The sequence below is a fragment of the Mixophyes fleayi genome, chromosome 2, assembly GCF_038048845.1.
Source record: "Mixophyes fleayi isolate aMixFle1 chromosome 2, aMixFle1.hap1, whole genome shotgun sequence".
Lineage (NCBI taxonomy): Eukaryota > Metazoa > Chordata > Amphibia > Anura > Limnodynastidae > Mixophyes > Mixophyes fleayi.
Window position 1 is genome coordinate 14372528 of NC_134403.1, and position 18047 is coordinate 14390574.

General features: G+C 41.8%; 1 protein-coding gene across 2 annotated transcripts in view; it reads right to left on the reverse strand.

Moving 5' to 3' along the window:
• The window catches only part of ARHGEF17 (Rho guanine nucleotide exchange factor 17), a 184326-nt gene that overhangs the window by 165559 nt on the left and 720 nt on the right, over positions 1-18047 (reverse strand). For both annotated transcript variants that reach the window (XM_075198530.1, XM_075198531.1), the window contains exon 2: positions 12216-16757. In XM_075198530.1, coding sequence (XP_075054631.1) covers positions 12216-16118 — 3903 coding nt within the window. In that variant the 5' untranslated portion in view covers positions 16119-16757. The remainder of the gene's footprint in view (positions 1-12215; positions 16758-18047) is intronic.

Below are 18047 nucleotides of genomic sequence, written 5' to 3' on the forward strand. Positions count from 1 at the left end.
ATACAATCGGCCACGGAGGCCTATACAATGTGGTCTGTGCAGTCGGCCACGGAGGCCTATACAATGTGGTCTGTGCAATCGGCCACGGAGGCCTATACAATGTGGTCTCTGCAATCGGCCACGGAGGCCTATACAATGCGGCAGACACTGAGAGGCTGACGCAACGATATGTGCAGTGAGGTAGCCAGACCAAGGAGTTGTATTTATCCATATATTTATAGGGCAATGTTACTGCATGCAGACACATCCCACATGTACAGACACACGCTCTATTTCCGTCTGTTTAGAACATACATTTCCTCTGTATTACAGAGAATATTTTCAGGGGAAAGATCAGTGCAAGAAAACGATACATTACATTATGTAAATGCTGCCTGGCACTTTATGAAGTGTCGGTGAGGGGCTCCTACCAAACTGAGGAAGGAATGTAATGGAATAAAATTAGAGCACAGATAAGTAGAAAGTTGTTTTTAGAAGGACTCTGTAATGGCCATTTTTAGCCCCATTTAAAAACAGTGCATTATAAATATAATATATTCTATAGAGCCTGTCCCTATACTTATATGGCTGTATAGTCACCCATCCTACATACAGTGTATCCGTTCTGTGTACTGATCCAACATTCAATGCACAGGGGACTAGAGACATGAGGCACAGCCGAGGAGGCACTCCACGTCATACTAAATCACATGGGGTGCAGCAACATGCTAGATACACACATGTAGTGTATTGTGCATGACGCCATACTAGCATGATTGTTTATGTACCACATGGTGCACCAAACTAGTAACATACATGATACACAAGTAATTATGCACGTGTTAGTGGGTCATGCATGTTAGATCGATATCATGCAAGACACATACATGTACGGAAGATATCTGCCGCTAGCACACACCAGACGCGCTCCTCAGATTACACTCCCACCTTTCGTTTCACGGACAGCACCACTAGACACCCTATCAATCTGCTAGTAACCCGGTGGCATCACTGAGACGCTGCGTCACCCAATTCCATGAGGTGCTGGTTTCTTTAAGTCTATTTGCTTATGAATAAGAGCCTGGCCGACAAAATGGCCACCTCCGCCGTGTGTAGAGGACAAGACCGACCAGTCCACTGAAGCACACCTCCCAACTGTACCAAAGAGGGTGGAGCTTACACAGAAGTGTACGGAGGCTCGTTGGAAAATGGGTGTGGTTGGTAAAACCGTGGGTGTGGTTTGTGCAGATCAGGGGCGGGGCTTACTGCGTTCCGTTTTCAGGATTCTGAATGATGGGGTCCATTCTATAGTATATATATATATATATATATATATATATATATATATATATATATTCACATACGGGATCCCTTTAAGTCTCAGCCAACCAGCTTTTGTAAGCCGTCTTCCACACATCCAAACATAACATTTGTTAATTGATCTATTCCTGAAGTTTCCAGACATGGGCATCGCTCCGCCGTGCGGTTTACATAACCGGCTCAACACCTCCAGCAGATTTTTAGTTAAAGAAGAAAAAAAATAAATATTCCGACCTTCCCAACTCACTGCCTTGGAATAATGTTACAATCCGGAGAAAGCAGAGGAGGTCTTGGTGCTTAAAATAGAACGATCCAGCTGCTATGTGTTAGAAAATACTGGTTGCTACTGAGCCCAAAGCTTAAGAACTCTTTTTCAGATTCCTAATAAATATATATTTTTTTGTCATGGAAACAGTTGTGCGCGGGGTTAGTCTATGAATACTGACCTCCATTTAAATGTTGCATTGAGCACTCATATTTCAGACATATATATACACACGACATATTGCCAACTGGTTACCCTAAGGGTATGCAGATAAACATTTACCAAGATGAGTGTTCTACTGGTGGTCCATCTGCCATATGTAAATAAACAGAACCAGCATTTGTCATAGTGATCTATTGATTATTATTATTATTATGGACATGTGACAAAGCTGCAACCACCACAAAGCAATTCTTTAAGAGTTTGATGCAACCAATCAATTCACTAGAAACCAGTGACATCACTTCCTGCTTGATGACTCAATGATGGCTCTTATTGCTACTGAATATACATTGTGTACTCTGTTCAATAGTTGGCATGTCAGGAGGCAGAAGCTTCTCAAACACAGCAGATATATATAGATGATGATATAGAGTGACTGACAGCATGGCACTCTTGCTTTGCAGATATGCACAGTGATGTCACAGCAGCTCAACTGACTGCAGTCTCTTTTTGGCCTGTATCAGACACCATTAGAACACTAGGGGACATTGAAGGAGCTCTAGCCAGAGGAGGGTTGGCAAATTTTAGACTGGGGGCAAGACTCGACTCATCAGCCTTTTATGATTATTTTAAAGGAAAGAAAATGCAGTCGACCCACCAACCCAGCTCAAAGGTAGCCCACTATAGAACCGGCCCGAGGGGCAGATCATAAATGCCCAACAAAGTTGGTACTATCCATAAAAACACAGAAACAGTGCGCCCCCACCCCAATATGGAAAGATTCCTGCAAATATATATATATATATATATATATATATATATATATATATACACACACACACACACACACACACACAACCCGTGCATGATACTCATGCATTCTAGTCAAATCAAGCTACTTAAGGTGTTAAAAAGGTTCCTGTCATGCATTTGGGCCTAGCCCAGGCCTCCTCAGGGGAAGAGCGTTACTTCCCGACGCAAGCGCCCTTTTTTAACGTGGTTTTGTCCACATGTCACCACCTCATCATTTTTCTCCATCACCTCATCCTTCATCTTCATCGCCACATCCTTCATCAAGCTACTTAAGGTGTTAAAAACTCCCCACTGTCACCCCCGGCAACCACCAACCACTCCCAACTGTCACTTCTCCTTTAAGAAATATATAGGTCAGTGTATAACTCTGCCCAGCAGGTGGTGCTGCAGCTTGGTTTTTGTTTTTTTCACACACGCCACTAGGCATTTATATAGTAGATATATTGTCAGATCATACGATATAGAACTAGAAGACAGTTTATACAACTAGATATTGAAAGCAGAGACATTTACAGCCTAATCAGGACAGATCCATTGTATAACGGAACGTCAATAAGTCAGCGATCAGGACAGTGGATTCATGCCAGAAAAACCTGGATCAAGTGTAACACTCAAGGAACGAAATTCAGATTTTCATGTTGCAGAACCAAGTTTCACTTCGGCCTCTTCACATTAGCACAATCCAGAACACTTGGACGGGATTTTCCTCTGTACACAAATCCACAATAAAACTTGTTATTTTCTCCCTCTAACGACATGTTTTTTTTTTTTTTTTAAATACCTTATTCAGAAAGAATTTACAAAAAAAAACCATAGAAAACAATTGCAAAAATTTGAAAAATACTTTTAATTTTTTTTTTTCTCTGCGTTGATCCTCTACAGAAAAATGACATCATAGAAAGATGATAAACAATTTTCTGAAGATATGTAAACGATCGTTTAATCTCGGAAGAATGCGATTGATGTGGGACTGAAAGACGGAACTTGTACGGAGTGGGAAAGGTTGATGTACACGAGATGTGCGAGTCACTAAAGTGAGAGATTATTTTTATATTTTGAAACAGAGTGAACACCAATATATCTACAAAGTCAGGAGGGTTTCATTGTGGCACACTGCCATATTTTTGTGAACGCCCCCCACGTGTTGATATATTCACCAGCCCTATAGGCAGCAATTTATGACCTTTTTACATTTAACAAACAAAAATACAAACAGGCAGGAGCAATGGATTTTTGTCATCATGGGAATTGATTTGATCTCACTGTGTACTGTACGGTCCCTCCCACTGAGAGAGTTTATCATGGTGACCCACAGCTAAAGACGTCATGTAAAATACCTATTTATTAATTAAATTCCTATTAATAGGTGTCTTTTATATGGATCTTTGGGAATAGATTCACTAAAAACATCTAAAAAGGAAAAGTGGAGGTGTTGCCTATAGCAACCAATCATCTTCTAGCTATCGTTTATCTAATACATTCTAGAACACGATAGCTAGAATCTGATTGGTTGTGAGGGCAACACCTCCACTTTTCCTACTTAGAAGCGCATTATTGGTCACAAAAGTTTAGTGCAAATCTAGCACATAATTACAATGGTGATGGCAGCCATGTTGTGAGCTGAACCACTATTTCCAAGAAATGAGCCTTATCCGTTCAATAGGAACCTTTCTCTCACGACTATTGGTCACAAAGCGTCTCAGTGATGTCACTGGTAGCGAACAGACAGGTCGCACTGTCAGGAATATTAGGTCGGCACACAATATGTCTGCCTGCGCCATGTTTAGGTAACAGGTGGGCTTTCTGGTGTCACATAAGAGAAAATGACCACGATAATCTTTATATTCTATAGCAAGCAAGCAAGATTCTTTGCCCGCTGTTCTTGTGTGAGACCGGCATGTGCCCTGGTAAACATTACATTCAGGAGTCACAAAACCTCCTTCTTGAAGTCTACGCTCCCAGGAATGTGCCGACTCTTCCAGGTGCGAGTTATACACGGCCCCGTCGCTTTACAGCGTTACCTAGACACAAAGTTCCCATTAACCCAAAAAGCGAGAGAGAGACCAGGGGCTAGATTTACTAAGCTGCGGATTTGAAAAAGTGGGGATGTTGCCTATAGCAACCAGATTCTAGCTGTCATTTTGTAGAATGTACTAAATAAATGAAAGCTAGAATCTGATTGGTTGCTATAGGCAACATTCCCACTTTTTCAAACCCGCAGCTTAGTAAATCTAGCCCCAGGTGTATCCGAAGCTTCTGTCCTGAGTTTTAATAAATCATCTTTAACGAGTACGTTCCCCGACGACCGATAAAAGCTTTGTGTACTCGAATATCTATAATGCACACCAAAATGGAGTGAAAGTCTCCAATCTGAAATTAAAATCCCTGTATGTGTTATACTAAAAATACAAATATAAAATAGTATATCATATAGAAAGAAATCTTAGAAAAGGTACAACGTCCTCTTAATAAGTCTCTCAACATTGCAAATTTAGAGGAGCTCTACCGATCTGTCCAATAAAGAGGCATCAAATAGACACTAAAGCCACTAGCTGCCATAAATAGACCATTTATTAAAATAGCGCCACCAATTCCGCAGCGCTGTATAAAGAATTTGTCATTTACATTCATGGATGTGTATTACAGAGCTGACTAATATACATGAAAAAAACTGCAGTGTATGTCCACCATTCTCTGTCACTCCTCTCTCTACAGCAGGCTGCCATGTCAGAGTTACACTATTTAAAGACAAAAAGAAACACTGGGAGAGGGGAAGAGATATGAGCCGGAGGTTAGTAACTGCCCCCTCATATCAGGAAGAGGCAGATTGTAACCAAGGCCCCCAAACACAAGGCAGCCATTAACAAAAAGACATTTACATTAACCAAGTCTGACCTCTGTGAATATATCAGTATCCACAACGGATGTCTAGGTCCAAACCCATACTTGCCTACTTTCTGCAAGTGTAGTCTGGGAGAGGAGAAGCGCGACTAGAGGGCAGAAGAGGGCAGGGCGGGGAGAAACGCGTAATTTTGGCCCCCCGCAACAAAACGGCATTTCCGTTACAGGGGGGCGGGGCCAAAATGACGCGATTCACTGCGTCAATTGCGTCATTTAGGCTAGCCAGTTGCGGGTTTCGGGAGACTTGCCTGCTCTCCCAGGATTCTGGGAGACCCACCCGAATTTCGGGAGTCTCCCGGACATTCCGGGAGAGTTGACACGTATGGTATAATCCCCTCCACAACTCCATGCCCTAGGAGTGTGGCCACTCGTCGAGGTTAATGATCAGGTGAATACAGTTTTAAACCTGCAGCGAAAAGCTCAGTATCGTATTGTTACGTTGGCTACAAAGAACCCGAGGTCTGATGTCAGAACAACTCAAACAACGTTCCAGGAGAGAACCCCGATATGGATCTCACGAGCGCCACAAAGCCCCAGGGGCGGTCGGTATCCAATCACAGGGTACAGACCGACACTACAGAAAGTGACTCCTATACAGTAAATACTATATTGGACACAATGCATCTGTTTGCAATATAATTATATCTGGATAGAAGCCAATAACAGCTGATAATGGAGCTCAGGGCTGCTGACACGATAAGTAACATTTATTTACTCGGGCCTGATTGCTGTAGATTGCGGAGGCCTGGTCATCGTAATACGCGCAGACGACTGCCAGCTCCGTGGCGGCTGCCAGCTGAATTTTTCCCTAAAAATAAAAAGAAACAGAATGGAAATTTTATAGAGGAATAGAAGAGAAGTTGGCCGAAAACGCGAGTTCTTTGTGCTCATCTATTGAGAGGGGAGAGCGCAGAGCAGATGTGGTCCAGAGGTTCAGCAGAGCGCTCCCTAGAGGGACTGAATTTAGCGCCGGGTTCGGAGAGACGGGCGACGCACTCTGCTCAGTGGGTAGAAGTTGCACTTTTAAACCAAGTCGTCGAAATGAGATTTCAATTCAGCGTCTCCACTGGAAACCAAACACATTAATCCCAGCTAAGGAGACAGATTAGTTACAGAACAGATTCACAGGAAAGCTCACAGCTTAGAAGGACCACTGATTATCAGCAATGAATCACATCAGAAGTTATATATAGCCTAGTTTATTTGACTTCAGACTAGTCTTATACTGCATTCTAGATCTAGACTGGACCCCTTGCCAATTTCATTACGATTAATTATATAGGATTTAAATGTCTTTCAGCTGTACATATAATGTTATATTGCATAGTCTTTGCAGAACAAAATAATACAAATAAATATATATATATATCTTTTATATGCCATATAAGTTGTGCAATCGTATAATGTACAAATTCTTAGCAAGCCTGTAGATTGTATAAAGGGATATATACTAAAACCTCAACTCAGACGGCAGCAGAATACCTCCTGACAATCACAGATTCTGTAGGACAGTCCTGACTCCCGACTAAAGGGGCGTTGCTCTGGCAGAAATAGGTGTGGCTTTGGCACAAAGTGGGCGTGGCTTGTGCAGCCTAGAGCATGCTGTAGACCAGGCCTGTCCAACCTGCGGCCCTCCAGGTGTTGTGAAACTACAAGCCCCAGCATGCTTTGCTGGTAGACAACCAGTTGATAGCTGGAAGGGCATGCTGGGACTTGTAGTTTCACAACATCTGGAGGGCCGCAGGTTGGACAGGCCTGCTGTAGACAGATTAGTTTGGTGTGATCAGATCAGGGGCAGAGACAAAAACATACAGGGCCCGAGTCATTATTGAAAGTAAGGCAAAAAAAAAAAAAAAAAAAAGGAGTAAATGTTCTCGGGGACGAACCATGTGACAATGCAAGGGGTGCAAATTAGTTTATTATTTTGCACATAAAGAACATACTGGCTGCTTTTTCATCTAGCGCACAAATACTTGATGGCTTTATTATTACACTGAAATTTAAAGTTGATCTAGAACAGTGTTGGTTAACCTGTGACACTCTAGGTGTTATGAAACTACAAGTCCCAGCATGCTTTGCCAATATATAGCAGCTTATTGCTGTAAGGGTATGCTGGGACTTGTAGTTTCACAACACTTGGAGTGTCACAGGTTAGCCAACACTGATCTAGGACATGCCCAACTATAAATCTGTACCCTCCGACAATGGCAACTCTCAGGCTAGGCTAGTATTGCATCCAAGTACTCCTCCAATGATAAACTATTACAGGTGCCTTAGGCTTAGGACAAACTCTGTAGAGGATAACGTAACGATCAGCCCTCTAACAACTGATCACACTGTCATTTCTATACAAGTATTGATTAGGAGGAGTGATGTTGTGACAATATCACTTAAAAAGGTCTTGAAATTTAGTTTTCAGTTCATCTGCATTTGTAAACAAAGGATCTCGGTGCACAGGTAAATGTGAATGAGAAAATCTGTTCAAGGTCTACACACAGCTATCAGTTAGTGATTCTCCTCTGTGAGGGGTACGTTTATGGATACAAGCAACAGAAAAGATCACAATATTTTGGGGGTGACCCTCTCCTTTAGGTATTACAACAATGTTTTCATGCAGAGTATTTAATTTTTTTTTTGTTAAGAACCTGTTCTGGGCTAGCACCAGGCACAGAGTTGTTGTAGCTGCGTTACACAATATTAGAAACACAAATGTCTCAAACATCTGTAGTGTGAAGCTCATCACAATATATAGAAACCCTACTGACCAAGACTGACAAGGAAGGTCCTCACACCTCCGCTGTCCTCAAAGAGATCTCTCCAAGGATTCTGGTGCTCGTCAACCGATCTCCTTGCCCAACGTCACAGTTTACGTACATAAGAATGAACGAGCTGCCGAAACCAAACTTTGTTAAACATCAGTAGAAGCGAACGTCCCAAACTCAACTCATTACCAGAAGCTGTGACTTTTTATGGTTGACAAAGTTCACTTGTAAGTGTCCACGCAAAAAAAGCCAAAAGAATTATGTGGTAGTCCGAAATAGCTCTGCGACTTTTATCCGCAGACCGCTAGACAAGCCTCGATCGGTCGTGTTATTTAGGAGGAGCAGAACAACAAACCATAAACTGTGCATAATATTTGTGAAGCATTGAAAATAAACAATACACTACGTAGTTTGCTGTTCAAGTAATTACAGGATAATTAGCCACGTACTAAATCTGTTCACTCATCAAGTAGTGTCTCTCAAACGGCCAATGAATAACTTAGACCTGGATTACGAATGTCTGTGTTCTTGGCATTGTGTGCTGTTAGGAGGTTTGTGTTGATACACAAAGTACAGTAAGATTGCAACAGGTTAATGGGACGGGGCTTAGTGATAGAATACATACAGGTTGAACAGTATACGAATTTTTAAAAAACCAAGGCTTGCTCTATACATGATCACATATACTTGAGATTTACAATTTTAGCAATTAAAAAACAAGCAAAAAAATAATCAGAATAAATCAAATTACTTACATTCTTATTATTTATTCAACCTGGGAAAGATTAACATATGAAAAAGTTGGAAAATAAAGAGCTTTGGTGGAAGATAGCCTTGTAATAAAGATCAGCCCCCCAGGGTAGGAGGTGTCATTACTCAGGTGTTCGGAGACACATTACGCAGAGAACACGCTACCCGTCACCCGCGCACAGTGGAAGCGGCCGCTGGAAGGTTTCTGTAGTGTAGTGATTATCACGCTCGCTCAAGTTCAAATTACTTACTGATCAACAACAATGCCGTCCACAGCTGCTGTATACATACAAGGTATGTTCACGTTACATACTGCAGGGGCGCACGCAGGATTGTTAGGGGGGGGGGGGGTTTCCCCCCCACCGAAAAAAAAACAAAACAGCGAGAGAGCCGACGCTTCTTTGACAGCTCCGTGGCTGCTGTATAGTACAGTGCCGTATGTAGGAGCACTTTGTTAGCGGAGGGGAGGGGTTTCTGGAGACCCAGAAACCCCCCCTATGTGCGCCACTGTACTGTGCATGTTACATTTAGCCGACATTGTCTGTTCCATGCAGTAAAAGTACGCTATATGCCTTGTTGTAACATATCCCTCACCGAGCCCAAAACTGCATCAAAGTGTTCGTAATCATGGAGATAAGTTTTTAGTGTTTTGGTTTTTTTTAGTTTTTTTTTTTTAGTTGCCACAGTAAATCCCCTTGATGCAATTTAACAACAAAATAGATGGCGGGCCAGCGGACGGCATAAGAGCGGATACGTGGGCCGGCTTGCTGGCGTAGTCCTGAGCCATGGAGCTGACAGTCCAGATTTCCGACTTCAGTTACAATTGTAAAAAAAATTAAAAATGTATACAAATAAAAATAAAGAAAATGTATTCTAAAAATGTAAATTTATAATATATATATATATATATATATATTAGGAAGAGCCAGGCATTGGTTGCCAGCGAAAAGATGAACCCCTTTTATGTAAATGAAAACTAAATCCTATCACAAACAAAAATGCAACAGTTGTTATCACCCTTTCATAAATACGCTCCTTACTTAGGAGAGCGTGGGCCATGTATACCAATCACTCCTTATATATCCCCTTTGGCCAACAATGAACCCAGCAACCTCAGCTTAATAGTACAGATATGTAGAATCTTACAGCCCACTTGCATATAGAGGTTTCGCTCTTATAAGATCTCATCAGTGCAAGATATAAAACAACGGCGTCTATGGTGCAGGCTGAACACACACAGAGCCTCCATTATTGTTACAGTGAAGCGGACTTGAATGACGTTTTGGCTGCTTTCACCCCACACAAACCGTAATGGTTCTGTTATGGTCGGTATCAATTTCAGTTGATTGTGGGGAGCGGCAGGACCAGAAATTCCTCATCCTGCGGCATTTACCATAGCGGTTGTTCTGTGTGCCTACGTACAAGCCAACAACTCCACTGTGATGTCACGATCTTATTACTTACTATGCATACTCCATTATAACAGTGTTGCCCGTAAGCCTCTTTCTTTCAGAGCTAGCTATTTTTTTTCTATATTTTTATTATTGTACAACACTGCAGCATATGTTGTAGCTATAAAAAAGGATAATAAACCAATACCAACATATGACGTTATCTACCAAAACATAAGAAAGGCTCCAAATCCGTCTGCCCAGTATTTGCAGGGCATATTATATACAAGAACGGGTCTGTACTAGTGTAAAGACTAGTTTACCATGCAGGACATCTAGGGCCTGATTCATTAAGGATCTTAACTTATTTCAGTCTCCTGGACAAAAAAAAACCATGTTACAATGCAAGGGGTGCAAATTAGTATTCTGTTTTGCACATAAGTTAAATACTGACTGATTTTTCATGTAGCACACAAATATCAACTGTACATTTCAATGTACAAATAAGCTATCAATTATTTCTGTGCTACATGAAAAAACAGTCAGTATTTAACTTATGTGCAAAACAGAATAATAATTTGCACCCCTTGTATTGTAACATGGTTTTTTGTCCAGGAGACTGAAATAAGAAGCTTCTTAAGTTAAGATCCTTAATGAATCAGGCCCCTAGACTTACACCCAATAAACGATCCACCAATCAAGGATTAAAAAAAATAAAAATAAAAAAATTATGTTGAGTCAACATCCAGAACAACTATCAATAAATGACATGTACTAGTTGTTCAAAACACGCTGAGTGTGCCCCTTGCCAAGATCAGATCTGTTATTAATCTGTTACCTTTGCACAGCAGGTAAAGAGCTTCTACAGTAAAGTACAGTCAACCCCCCCTCCCCAAACAAGTCTGCAACGAAAGCAAATATTTTAAACCATATTCACTACAAGATGAATGCTTACTGTTAAAGTCATTTAAAATCTAGTAGATAAAAGACATAATGCCTTAAAAGACCACATGCACGAAGGTTAAGCTTTGACGGCACAGATATTACAGTATACGGTGGAGGCCGCCATTTGTGGGCTGGACAATATTCATGAAAATGTAGCCTAAGAATTCACTAGGAATTAATGACAATTACAGGCTGGATCGTCTTCTAAAAAATTGGTTCAGTTCACAAAATGGCTTCCTCCGAATATCATTTTTTTTCCCCCTGAGCCGATCATGCATGAAATTTTGAAAATTGTAAAAACAACAATGTATATATGGTTGTGTAGCTGTTCGCTGACACAAATAGTTTAGCCTTGCAAAAAAGCCAAGGACAAAAGTACAAGTGTAACGAGAAGAACACAGCAGTACATTTATAAAACTACACGTGCAGAGATAAATAATGAACAACATTGTCGAAATCCACCAGTAAATGAAAGTAACGTTTCCACGTGTCTAACAACAATTGTCCAATGAGAACACTGGATTGTTCTACAGAAATGTTTTGCAAATAATAATACACAATAATAGGGCTGGCTTTTCCACCTGAAGTCTCGCCCGGATAGCCCGCACCTCACATCACATGATCCATCATCATGCGGATTCCTCTATAAAACAGAACAGCCATTACGCCTTCACACGGATATGCCAACAACAGTAATAAATTCAATGCCTCTAGAACCTTCTCTGGTTGTCCGAAGCTCACTAGCTGCTGTGAATGCACACCTATTAAATTCACCATAGCTGGTGGGCACCCGCTTTCCATCCTCCACAGCAAAATTAAACGCTAGAAGACGTCAAGCTCCATCAAGTCTTTCTCAAAGTACTAAAATACAACTTAAAATAATAAGCAACACTCAAGCAAAAATCCACAAAAAAAGTTTGCACTTACCACGTGGGGCTTGCCTCTATTGCTGGTCTCTTCGTGTGGCTTGGGAACCTTGAGTAATTTTGGCTCTGCTGTGGTTGGAGTACTGGGTGCTATTCTAGGCAAATCCATAGTGGCGAAGGTATTCGAGTCACCAGGGCCAGTTGTGGTCTGTCTGGAAGCATCCTCTAATAAAGGGGTTATCAATACTGGATATTGTTTCATTGGGTGCCGGGTAGACTCCGGTTTCGTTAGCCGAGCACTGGGATGAGCGAGAACCTTACATTCAGGAGGGGAGATCGGAATAAACGTTGCTGGTTCACTTGTGTGTCGCACATGTTTGCTGCCCTGTCTCAGTTTCCTAAGGGCTTCCGCTGGTTCTTCACATTCCTTGTTGCCCTCATGACTACCAGTTCTGTTAGATCGCCTCCTAAAACTACGTCTAACCATTCTAGGAGACAACACATTTACAAGGTTCGGGTCAAAGCTTAAGTTTCGATTTCCCTCGACCCCATTTTCTTCGGCCTCAACAGGTAACATGTGCTCCGACTGAGAGCGCAAATTCCCCAGTTCCTCTTCCAACTCCTCCACTTCCTCCAACTCATCTCTTTGCTCAGATAGTATAGGTTCACTGCTGGAAGCTAGAATGGACTGTTCCAACTCCTTTGTAGACTCACTAGAGTCTTCTAAGCCAGCAGGAGACAATTCTCCACGCCGACTTGGGTCACTGAATGACTTTTTCTTAATGGTCTTGCCATTGCCCTTTTCATCAATTACTTTATCAAGTGCTCCAGGTTGACTGACTATATTTTGGATGACGGTGTTGTAATCTTTAATCCCATCACTGCTGAAAGAAAGCACACTAGCAGCGCTACCAGTACATTCAGACAGCGCAATGGCTGAAGAATCGGAGATACCAGACTTTGAATTTAATGATCCAAGAAGGTTGCTATCCACAGAGAAGTTTTGAGGATCTTCAGTGATCGAATATGGACGATGGGGCATTGGATCACTCAGAGATCGATAGTTTTCACTCCCACACTCGCCATTGCTTCCACTACTAGAGTCTGTCCCACTGTTACCAAAAGATAGAGGTTTCCTTCTTCTTCTAATTGTTCCAGGTGTGGGTGGTGCATCCAAAGGTCCTTGGGAGCTTGAGTTTGCTTTATTCATAGTAACGTCAGACGACCTAGCAGTTTCAAAACTATCAGTAGATGGAACCATCTGTAAGTCTCCATTGCGGGAATGTAAATATTCCATTTCTTCTTGGGGAGCTCCCGCGGACTTCCAGACTGTAAGTGTTTGGCCAAGATCTCGATATAAAGTACAAGGAGCAGGGTCTACTTCAGTAACAATCCCTTCATCAGTCATACTAGACTCATGCCCTGGTAGATCCAAGTCTAAGGATTTCCTGTGCGACACAATTTCATCTGTTGTAAATCCTTTCAGAAACGTGTGATCACTATTGTCACCAACACTTGCCTGCGAAACGTCAGATGTTTTTTCACTTTGAAGATGTTCGGTGATCTCCTGGTCAAAACTGTAGTCCTCCTGAGACCCAATCTGTTTTATTTTTTCAAATACCTGTCTGGCTTCCTGGATGTACTGGTCTTCTGTTGTGTCTGGTTTAACTTCATAATTTTGTTCTACATCACCAGTAATTTCAAGAAAGCTATCACTATTGGCTGTACTGGCGAGCATTAGTTCTGACGAACTCTGCTTCATGGAGCTATTAGAGATCAGCTGTCGGGATCCTAATTTGTCAGAATATGTAAAGGATTTTGTTCTCCGTAAGGTTGCAGTCAGGTCTTTGAGTGTTGGACGACTCCCTTGTTGCGATCTATTCTGGCCTTTACCTCTGACAACCAAATTTTGCTGCATGCTGCTGGCGCCTTGACCGGCCTCGTGGCTGGAGAAGGCTTCATCCTTGTCAACGCTTCCTCGCCCTCTATTTCTCAGTTTCAAGTCTGAAAAGTCAGATTTCAAAAAGCTAAGGAGCCCGAGGTTATCCGAAGCTATATCTGGGTTGGACATGGATTTCTTTTGTTTGGCATTGTCATTTTCCACGTCACAATGTAAACTGTCATTAATACTTTCAGTTTTCAGTTTTACAACACTAGAAGGCATTTTTGACCTAGGACGGACTAATGGCCTTTCATGCTGCCCAACGCTTGGTGATCGGTGAACATTAAGTCCTCCCTGGATGCTACGGGGCTGCCCAGAGTAATAGGAATTGAAGTGGTCATCGTCTTTAAGGGTTTCAGTGCTTGAATATCTACTGCTGCTTCTAGAGCCACATGGACTTGGCAAAAAGGGTGGAATGTTAACTTTTGCAACTCTAGACACAATGGGGAGAGGAGACACCGCAGCTAACTGTCCGGGGTTTGATGGGGTTACTGCTTCAGATAAGTTTAGAAAATTATGTTTAGGTGCTTCACAAGGAACGTTAGTTGCGACACTTATTTCTGCAGAACATACATCTGATCGTCCTGCCGTAGCTGGACTGCTATTGGTCAGTGTAGGATGTGCATCACGTTTGTGCATTGACAACTCAGATAAGATGGGACCATGACCAAGGTCAAGTGCGGCATTGACCATGAAGTGCCCATCCCCATCATCAGATTCTTTATCATCACAGGCTGAAGTGTCTCTTTTTTTCTTTCTAACAGAGCTTTTCCTGTTTCTTTCCCTGAGGACTCCAAGATCATTTTCCTCTTCACTTCCTGAAGAGATTTCCTGGGACCTGACCTTAGAACCATTCTTGTTAACCTGGGGAGGCATCAGTAAGGTGTTTCTCTGCAGCTCATCCTCGCTGGAACTGTCTTTGAGTCTGACATTAGAAGGGGCCGTCTGTGGTTTGCCTGAACTATGCCAGGAATGTAAACTATCTGATTGCTGTCTTGCCTCTTGTTTAGGTAGACCAGATGAAAGTGTGTGCGCTTTCAGACCGAACGGGATGCAGCTTCTGGGAGGAGGGGGAGGAGGCTGTGGTTTGGGACCAGTGTTGACAATCTGGTGATCTTTCGTATCTGTACACACGGTGTGAGGGTCTGTTTTGCTTTCTGTTAGTGTTCTGCAATAGTTGCCTTCCATCCTTGGCGATGGGTTTTTAGGCAAGTGCAAGGTGCCAGAGACATGGTCTTTGGTGTAATGGTTAAAGCTCTTTGAAGTTGTAGCTTCCACAGGGTGGTACCTCTGTGGCTCCGTCACTGTCGCATCTCTTAAATGAGACACGGGCGGGCACGAGAGTCTCTGTTCATCGCAGTCGGGAAGGGAAGAGGCCCTAGAGGGTGGTTTCCTAGTGCTTTCCCCAAAAAGTTTCCTCATTTCAGTAACACTAGGCCAGTTAGCCCCTTCCACAACAAACAGTTCTCGGTTATCTGGCTGGTGCAGAAAATTACAATAAGAGTTCACTTCATCTAGTGATAAGCCAGAGCTTTGAGCTTCCCTCAGGTTATCAAAATCGTGGGACTTACCTGGCAATGCCAGGGATAGGCCATCACACCCTGTTGGATTCAATGTCTCTTGTGTATGTTGGCTGCCGTACCGAGGTTCTACTGGGGGGCTGTGTTCCCGGGAGCCAGCTTGATCCCCCCTTTTTAGATGATCCACCCGTCTTAAGTTTTCATCATCACTCAGTGCCTCATCGTCTCTGGTGTGAGGAGAGAAACGCTGCGAGAGCTGACGGACCGACTGTACATTCTTATTATTGCTGGCTGCAGAGATTTTGGACACCTTCCTAGTTAAGCTGAGGGATCTGGCAGGGGGACGATGCGTTTTCTGACATGTGGGCTGGGTGACATCTCCTTTCCCGGGCAGTTCCGTGCCTCCCTCTTCACTAAAAGCTTTTGCATTCCAGTTTCCAAGTTTCTTAAAAGACACGCTTCTATATATCCGAACTCTTCTCTCTGCATCTCTCTCGGCCATTGTTTAAAGACTACAAAGCCAACGGGCCGATCCTGCTTTTTATCCCCCAGAATGAAGAAAAATATGCATGTAAAAAAAAAAAATTCAAATCTAAAAATAAATTAAAATACATTCAAACTTTAGATCCATCCACGGGAAATAAGAGAAACGTGACTTCCTCAAACATCTTACTCCAAAAAAAAGATTCAGAAAGATTGTGAAGAAAATCCATCTGCAGAATCACAAAGAATCTTCATCTTTTTTAACAGTTGCAGCAATTAATTCCACTTTAGTTGCTGTTGGGATTCGATCCGTAAGATAAAAATCACAAGAGGGAAAAAAAAAAAGTTTATGCAAAGTTTCTCTGACAACGATTTAACCCTGATGGGCTTGAGCTCATCCACAGCTTTCAAAAGAAGCCATCCCCCACCGCTCAGCTAGAAAAATGTATTTCCTCGTTGCGATGCACTCTGATGACAATGCCCTTGTTGGATCCCAGCCTCGAACATCTTTAAAATGTGGGTTTGTAAAAATAATCCTTTTCAGTCTGGTGTGTGTTGATTTTACGTGGGAGAAAACCACTACAGCCAGCCCGGCTTTGGTTAAAAGAGGCTCAGTTTGACAGGAGAGTGCGGGAACATTCTGGTCTCTAATGTGTCCCTGGAAAAACGGAAGAAGGTTACAATTAATATAAAGAACTTGTCAAGCTGCCCCACTTATACCAAGCTTAATCTGGGCATTCTCCTTGAAGACAATATATTTATTAGAATATGACAAATCTGATATATAGACTAAAAATTTTCCTTTTTCTTCTTATAGGTACAGAAAAATAATACATGTGGACTCATGGGTAGGTGTGTGTGTATATATATATATATATATATATATATATATATATATATATATATATATTTATTTATTAGCACTTTATCGCCCTCTAGTGTTCAGATACCATTCTGCATTACCCCATTTTTTTTTTTATTTTATTTTTTTTTAAATCCGTACTTGGTTAAAGTCTTTCCTGCAAATCAACTCAGACACAAAACTGTTTCTTAACCTGCACTCACCTACAGTTCCCGAAATAACAATGTGTCACCTGAACCAGTTGTCCTTTTTTTTTTGTATTATATTAATTTAAAGATTCTTTTTCTTTATTTTCCTACTCCATCTCCAAGCACAGAGGACTAATTGTTGTTTATAGACCTGCATTAACTGATATTAGCCCTGACAGTTTTATAAAGCAATCTGGTCGGCAATGCACGCTGAAACTTGTAGTTTCAGGGCAGCTGGCCAGCCCAAAACATTTAGGCTACAGACATTTACTTGCAAATGGCAGTTAAAAAGTTAAGATGAATCTTATTATTTCTTATTTTGGTCTGCAGAGTATGTAAACTCCACACAAGATTGCAATCACACTACTAAATGTACGACAATTAAGCGCCAGAGAGGGGTTTACAGAACCTTTATATCACTTTTTTTGCAGACTTTGTTATAACCAAACATCAATTGTATACTTCACATAATAGCCAGCGATGGATCTGTGCAATAGAAAATGACATTTCAACATGTCAGCTGTCAAAGAAAACATTGGCTCTGAGTTTTCCCCCTTTCAGCTGGATTCCTTTGTCACTATCAGTTATATTACCCAAGTAATCCAAAATAAAGATTAGCAAGATAAATAAGAGACAAGGGGGGGGGTCATAAATATGGATTTCTGCATAAGCAGAATATAAACAAAATCTGGCGGGGGCTCTGAGTAGGTCTGCACAGTAACAAACCTTAAATAGTTGTATTGGGCAACTGAGAAGTAAAGGAGTTAACCGATAGAGAGTTTGTAATTTTTAGAAACTTTCTCATGCAAAACTTTTTGTTTCCCCTGAGAGTTATGATGTCATGTTAAACCCCCCTTATGAGGGGACCTGCATCCCATCAGCAGAACAAGCAGATTGC